The sequence below is a fragment of the Silurus meridionalis genome, chromosome 16, assembly GCF_014805685.1.
Source record: "Silurus meridionalis isolate SWU-2019-XX chromosome 16, ASM1480568v1, whole genome shotgun sequence".
Classification (NCBI taxonomy): Eukaryota; Metazoa; Chordata; class Actinopteri; order Siluriformes; family Siluridae; genus Silurus; species Silurus meridionalis.
This window is the reverse complement of record NC_060899.1, coordinates 14857812-14866127: the sequence shown is the minus strand read 5'-3', so window position 1 is coordinate 14866127 and position 8316 is coordinate 14857812. Positions and strand designations below refer to the sequence as shown.

The window sequence follows — 8316 nt, the reverse complement described above, 5'->3', positions numbered from 1 at the left end:
AACGTTATAAACGTTGCTGTGCGTTTTTCTGTAAGCGGATGTTTATTAAATATTTATAGAAGGAGTCTCCGGTTGCAGTCAACAAGACGGAAATAGTGTTAAGGACTGAAGGGTTTGTACTTCATGGTTTCCTGGGAATATGACAAGCTGAATTAATAAAAAATTAAAAAAAATAGCTATGTGATCACGTTACGGTACAAAAGATATTAATACAAGAGAAACCTTTTCAAATGTGTACGTGTATAAAACATACAATTACAGCGTTCCTCCGGATTTACGTTCTAAAAAAAACCCAAGTTTCGAAAATCTGCTCATTTACATTATGTCACTATGTCACATAGGCATTATGTCACTTTAATTCAATAATTAAAGTAAGAAAAATGTTATGACATTTTTTAGCGAATACACAGTTTAAAATGTTATTCCTAACGTTCCTGAACATTCGTTCCCGCTGCGGATTCCCGCGAATTCTAAGATAATCGGCGACTTGCTGTTAGTCCGGTTCCAAACGAGAACCTGCGAGTTTCCGAACCGCGAATTATCGTGTTTACATACGAGGTACCTGGACTGTACCAATATCTATAAAACATACACTCACTGTAGAGATACAAGAGATGCCTAAATCTATGTGTATACACTGGTGATTAATTAACATCAGTCACACGTGTTGTGTTTGAGTACTCATTTAATACCTTATAGGTACTTTAAGTACCCTATATATAACATACTTTGTACAAATGTCATCATCAGCAGCTGGCGAAATTTTCCTGATGTCATGAGCGTGATTTGCAAATGGGTTATGCCTGGACTTACCATCATCAGAGGGTGTGTGTGTGTGTGTGTGTGTGTGTGTGTGTGTGTGTGTGTTTATCTTGATTGGCTTACATTAATGATTGCACAATGTGACCTGATGAAACGGCTCTTATTGTGTAATTCCATCAGTCACACAAAGCAGCACTTCGGCATGATTTCACCCCCGGCTTCAGTTTCTCTCTACTTTTTTACCCCTTCTGACTTTTGTACAACTAGACCTTGGTGCTTCTAACACAATAGGACGTTGACCTGACGCTCGTTGGGGTGGTAGGGGCGTAGAAATGTCAGCTATTGAAACTTTTGGCTTTCTGTAAGCTAAAAACAAAAGCCACTTCGACCTGGGAGGGGTCCGAACATGCGTATGTCTGGTGCTTTAGAGGTCTGCTTTTCCTTGATGGTACAAGCTAAGCATGCATGGAAAAATTCATCTCTCTGACACACTGATAGATGAAAAATATATATATTTTTAAATAATCAGCTATTTATAGCAATGGAGCGTCACTGCGCATTGTTTTGTGCGCATGCGCTGTGCCAATCCCTGATTTTATTCGGTGTTCCAGGCAGCCATATGGCATCACGTTAGAAAAAAGGCCTGTCTTAAATATGTTTTCAGAGGGATGCAAACGTGCAAGCATAACCCTTTGAGTAAAGCGTGTAATTTTTAATATCATGATAATGCCATGATAATTTTTTTGACACTCCAACGCCTACGCGTTCCAAATCGCACTCTGACATGATGTGTCAAAGTATTTGAGTGAAACACTAACCAGAGGATTAGGACACAGCCCGAGCTGTAAGCGCAAAAAAAAACAAGCTCTGTGATACTGCTGCTGCGCCTCATTCATAATTCAGAAGCCTCGTGAATAATTCATGAGGTGACGTAACACTGCGGCGAAGCTCCTCGTTCGGTTCAACGAGAGGCGTAGGCGTGGTTTTGCATAAATTATGTCGTGACGCAAGCGGATGAGTTTTTTTAATCCGCTGCCGCAGCAGATCAGATGAGCGGCCGGGTAACGCGGAGGAAGGGGGGCTGCGCAGTCGGTCGGTGGAGGAATAAAAAAAAAGAATAATAAAAGATAAAAAATATCATTTTATAATTGTAATAAAATAAATACGCGGACGACCGGGTAACTACGGTTTTACCGACCACCGACCCCCTACAGCTCCTCCTCTCTCTCTCTCTCTCTCTCTCTCTCTCTCTGTATAGGAAGTTAAAGGTCACTGCGCGTTTTGTTCTAAGGGGAAAAAAGGAGGAAAAAAGAAAGAGAGAGAAAAAAAAGGGCTCCCGTTTTATACCCGAATATTAAATGGGTGATTACGGCTTCGGCTTGTTACAGACAGCGAGTCTCGACCACGGCAGCGGACTGTTCGGCGCGTTCAGATCGTCCTACTCGAGCCTCTCCCCGTCCGCCGCCGGCGAGCTCCTCCTCCCCGCCGCGTCGCCGCCGTGTCCCTCGCGGAGCGGCAACAGCAGCAGCAGCAGCGCGGCCGCGTCGCCGCTATACGCTCCGTGCGCCGCGCCCCGGCGCACCATGCAGGATGAGCCCGCGGGGGTGACAGCCTCGCGGCGACAGGCAGCGTCCACCGAGCCGTGCGACGAGTCTGTGAACGCAGCGGCCGATCGATCGCCGTCCACCGGCGTCGTGGACAACGGGAACCGCACGGACTACGACTTCGGAGACTACACGGCGGCGACACAAGGCCGCTTCGGCGCTGTCACGTCTCTGCGTGACCTTGACAGAGAGAGGGGCGAGAACCAGCGCGCAGACACCGAAGGCGCTCCAGAAGGCCCCGGGCAGCTCACGGAAGACGCGCTGGCGGATGCCGCGGCGCCTTCGAGCTCGTCCGTGAGTCCCAACAAGGTCCAGATCCGGATGGAGCCCGCGGGCGCACATCTCGCGGCGGCCTTTACGAGCCTTCCGCATCACGGGACCTCGGCTGCGTCGCCCTCCTCCCTGCACGGGTTCGGTGGTGCACCCTGGTCAGTGCACACGAGCTCCCCTCCGCCGCATGTATCCAACAACGGGAGTCACATCCTGCCTGGAAACGAACCCGATGGAGGATTCTATCCAGGACTCCCGTCTTCGGTGAATCCCGGCTTCTTCCAGAGCTTCTCTCCGGGGCTGAACGCGCACGGCTTTGGCGCTTCGTTTTCGCCGCAGATGGGCGGCACTCCGCCGCAGCACGCACCCAGCCGCCGCTCCCCGCTCAGCCCGCAGCACGGCGCCTTCCTGCAGCAGAGGAACAGCTACAACCAGCAGCAGGTGATAAACCAGACCCCCGAGCGGGGCTTCGCAGGGGGACGCGCGATATAACCTCTATAATCGCGATATTAATAGGCGTTTCATACGTAACAACACGCTAGAATATGCAAATCAGTCTTTTGCCATGTAGTCACGTGGTGCAAAACAAATATAGTTTAATAGCTGCGTTATAAAGCATCATTATATGGGGCATCAATGAATAAAACCATTGTTGTAACGTGTACTAATTAAAGTCCGGCCTAAGATGTTCAAGTTAATGGTTAGTAATGTAAAGATCGTTATCGCGATATATAAATAAACGATATATCGTGCACTCCGATTACGCGGAAAACCTCGATATTCAACCTGCACGATCATTTTAACTTGAACTCCTTTCCGAGACGATGTAACATTTAAAGAAAACCAAACACACCCTGATATCGAGTGTGTGTGACAGTGTAATCGGGCTACACCATATGCACCAGTGTAATTATAACGGTTCATCCATATTGTGCCGTCATAGGGTCGGGTCAGACTAAAATGCTAATTGCGCTGGAAACTGGCCAATCCTGAAACCGTTCATTTAATCAGCGTCTTCATCTGTGCATAAGTAGTGAATAATAGATCGCAGGGCTTTTGCTGTTAAACTCGGACGATCCGATTACTCTACGCTAATTGTTGTGTAACTGTCTGAGTGATGTATATCGTTACTTTTTATTATGATCGGAAGATCTGGAGATTAATTGCAAAACTAACGTGATTGGGAGCAACTCTGATGTGGGTGATCGGGCAAGTCTAATCTATCTTCCTAAGTGTCCAATATCAGACAACACAATAAACAAACATTTATCTCCGAATATAAATCGAATCTCTTAATAAGTCCAGTTTTACTGTAGTTTGAATAATTCTGTCGTAACTCAGTAATATGCATAATTAGTAATAATAATAATAATAATAATAATAATAATAATAAGCTGAGACTTTAAAGGGTTAAATAGAGACTAAAAAACACGTCGAAAAGGATCAATTATTTTGTTAGATGTCTGTTTTTTCATCAGGGTATAAAATCCAAAAGTCCACAATTGTCGAGTTTGTTTTTTAGCTGTTACCTGTTAAAGTAAAACTCCAGTGTTGTTTGACAAATCTGTTAGCTGGAGGTGAAATATTGCACTTAACACAAATTTAGAGGGTCATAAAAGTAAACTATTAAGCTAGAAATTCATTTTAGCTAGCATTCCAACCATTACTTTAGCAGCACGCTAGCTACACTATCAAACTCTCTACATATTCATCCAACTAACACAACACAAACAAACAACAATGAAATCATAAGTTACCCTTTTCCTCAACATTTGTCACACCATTAACACACATTTATAAAATATTCGAAACAGTCAATTAGTTTTTCGGGGTCTTGTTATCGATCGATGATGAATATTCAAACTGCTAAAATATGTATAATATTATCTATAGTATGAGTGTAATATGTAAAATATTTGCATCAAATGACAAAAAACTAATTCCAAAATAAAATTAATACAGGAATGCAGTTTTATTGAGGTAAAAGCTAGCTATATGTTTAGTGCGAGCTGAATTAGCCGGCTAGTTCGTACAATTTTTGATTATAATAGCAAGATGGTACGTGCTTCAGTAAACAGTTTATGTAATTTAGAATAACAAACATATTTTCATCCAAATAAAAACAAAAAACCGTGTACAACTTTAAATAAAGACGTAGGAAAAAAAACCTTTTATCTATACAATTGAAATTTAAATTAGCTTCCGACTTCAGAATGCTAATGATGCTAATCTAGCTAGCTCCATAACAAGCTAACTAGCTCCAGCTTTTTTCAACAAAATCCACCCAAACCTTGATATATTGATATATTAGTACACAGAAAACATGGTTTATTAGCATGATTGAGTTTGAGTGTGTGTGTGTGTGTGTGTGTGTGTGTGTGTGTGTTTAGGAGTGTGTGTGTGTTTTCATGTTCACAGTTCAGACATTACTCCTGAAATCCGTCAATTCTCGAGGCACCGTTTGTGTTTTGTGTCCCAACGTCTAGATGGCGACATTATTATCAGTCTTTTTACACCAAAACACTCATCTTGTCCACGCTTACACACACACATACACACACATACATACACACACACACACACACACACACACACACACACACACACACACGCATGTAGCCAGATATCTAATTATACACACAGGCACTGTAGGTTGTAAAGATGGGTGTGGTAAATGTGCACAGGAGAGATGGAAAGAAAAAAAAACACCACACACACACACACACACACACACACACACACACACACACACACACACACACACAACCTGGATATATGAAGAGCAAATATGTGCACAGATTAAAGTGTGTACTTCTGCATTTCATTTGTAAGCTCTGTTTGTGTGTGTGTGTGTGTGTGTGTGTGTGTGTGTCGGGGTGGATGGTTGGGGGGTAGGTATGAAGTCAGGAAAAGCTCCAAAGCTTCTTAAACCCTCTTCACAGACAACACACACACACACACAAACACACACACACTGGTCACATGTTCATTAATATTCATACCCTCGCTGACTCAATACAGATCTTTCGTTTCCTTCTCTTTTTTTGTCTCTTTTTCTCGCCTCTATTTCTCTTTCTGTTCACACCTTCATTCCTTTCCCATTCCTTTGTTAATCTCTTGGTCTCATCATACGTGTCATATCTTCCTCTTTCGTTCTACCTTTTCTGCCTTTCCGTACACGCCCATTTTTTCTTCTCCTACCCCATTTCTCTCTCGTTCTGTTTTTCTGCCTTTTCTTTAGTATCCCTCTATCTCTCCGACTCAGCTCACTGGTGTATCCCTTTTCTCTTCGCAGCCCCTCATGAAGCAGTCTCTGTGGGGCGGCGGCTGGAATTCGGGGGGCGTGTCCTGGGGCAGGGACCACCGAGGGCGTGGCATGGGCATGGCTGTGCCCGTCTCGCTGGGCCAGATCTCGCCCATGAAGAAGCCGTTCAGCAGCGGGAGCGTCATCGCCCCACCCAAATTCCCACGCTCCGGAGCGTCTCTCGGCCACAAAGCCTGGAACGACGACAACCTGTTCCGCACCGACAACAACAGCAACACACTGTTGCCTCTGCAGGTACAAAACCCAGCCTGTGTTTGTGTGTGTGTGTGTGTGTGTGTGTGTGTGTGTGTGTGTGTGTGTGTGTGTGAGAGTGAGACAAATGGTTTGAACAGTCACCGGTAATTTTTTTACAAGCATAATAGAACGTTTGTAGTTTATAATAATAATAATAATAATATTAGTGATAATAATAAAACAAATAATATTTTAAAAGGCATTTCATAATTAATAATAAATCAATAATAATTTATTGAAAGGTTTAATAATAATAATAATAATAATAATATATTTTAAAAGTTTTTTATTAATAATAACCACATTTTTTACCTTTATGTCATAATATTTTTTAGTTCCATATTAATAATAATAATAATATTAATAATAATAGTAATGATTGTTATTAACGATTTATGAAGTTGTTTATTATTATTATTGCTATTATTGTTGTGGTTATTATTTATTAAAATTAAGTTTATTATGTAATTCAATAGTAAGAATAGTTTTAGAATTATATATTAATAATATGTTAGCCTTATTTAATAATATTAATTATTATAATTAATTCGTTCCAAACGATGCATTCATGTCACATATATGAGAGAGAGAGAGAGAGAGAGAGGGAGAGAGAGAGAGAGAGAGAGAAACCGAGTGAGAGAGTGGATGTGTGTATGTGTAAGTGGATCTTTCAGAGCTTAACCATTGTGTGTGTGTGTGTGTGTGTGTGTTAAGAGAAAGGCCGCCTGATTTGCATGTGAAGCACCCACGAGCACCTGGATTCACTCGTCTGTATTGATGCAGTCACCTGGTCCGGCAGGGTCCGCGTTAGCATTTTACACAATCACACCAATCACACACCGCATTGCATTATGGGCCGAAAATCCTTCCTCTGTACTTCTTACCTTCAGTATATTCGTTTATCATAGAGATTACGCCATCGAGGGGTTTCAGGCATGTCATAATTATTCAGTTAATCGTCATCCGTCCAGTGCAGGGAAGTTTTTATAAGTTATAGCACCCCATCATCAGCATCAGTGAAATAAAATTGAGTTGATTTAACAATATGTAATTATTTATTACATTAATTTAACGTATTTTTTATGCATCTCATCTTTTTTTAACCGGTGTAAATCACATTAAGCCAAAAGGTCATTTCAGGACAACACAGTGAGACAAAGGAGAGAAAGAGAGAGAGTGACAAGAAGATACAAGAAAAGACTTAATATGCGTATATATACACGATAAATATTTTATTGTTTTAGAGCGTTTATATTATGACGGTCATTCCATGATGATGAGGACGAGGGGGTGCTATAACATACAACGGAAATTAGTAGATATTACAATATATTCAGAAAGAAAATGGAGCCGGAACTTGAAAAACGATCCTGCAAATAGTTCGAATAAAGCATTTCCTGTCACACAGGTCCTCTTTTAGGTTGCCAGATGTTGTAAATATGTTGCATTCCTAAAGTTCGACACCTCTGTTCTTTTGGGCCGGTTCGCATACCGTCACAAAATGCACGTTTGATTTACTTTCTGGAAACCAGTTGAAGCCTTCCTGCTTAGATGCTCTCAGACCAGGTGGGTTTTTCTGCACCTGAGGTGATGTTCCACACGGAACGCCCTGGTTCCTCTCGCTCCCCCTGGTTCTGTTCAAACGGACCACAAGCCTGCACACTGTTTGCGAACGGTTCATATTTTGACCAGAAAAAACAATAACATACGATTGCGTCAAGTTCAGGATTCCCTCGAGAGTTTAGCGAGTCGTGTCCGTCGCCCCACGCCTTTGCTCGTCACTTTTTCCCTTCCTCGACCTCGCGCCCTTCCTGCTCTTCGGGATTCCTTGCATTCCTCACGCATCCCCTTGTCCGTCTTTCCTTCCTGACTCGTTCTTCTCAACTATGCTACGTGCGTCACAGGCAGAGAAAGTGCAGCTGAGAAATGAAAAAAAAACAAAAGTTAGGGTAAAAATAAATAAAATAAATAAATACGCTTGGTAGCAGTCTGACAAAATTCTCACAGACTCCCGATGGTTCGGATTAAACGACGAAATGACGAGACTCAGACTTCGTTTTAACGTGGCCCAGAGGCTTTTCACACCGTCTCATTTTCAGGGGAAGGTGCTAACGCTGGTGC

The 8316-nt window shown here is 42.4% G+C and overlaps 1 protein-coding gene across 4 annotated transcripts in view; it reads left to right on the top strand.

Annotated features, from left to right (window-relative positions):
• Positions 1-742: 742 nt before the first annotated feature.
• Positions 743-8316, top strand: part of cpeb2 (cytoplasmic polyadenylation element binding protein 2) — a 28675-nt gene continuing 21101 nt past the window's right edge. For 3 of the 4 annotated variants that reach the window (XM_046869282.1, XM_046869281.1, XM_046869280.1), the window contains exons 1-2: positions 743-3077; positions 5932-6195. In XM_046869282.1, the coding sequence (XP_046725238.1) occupies positions 2121-3077; positions 5932-6195 (1221 nt within the window). In that variant the 5' untranslated portion in view covers positions 743-2120. The remainder of the gene's footprint in view (positions 3078-5931; positions 6196-8316) is intronic. The other variant, XM_046869283.1, reaches the window with a different exon arrangement.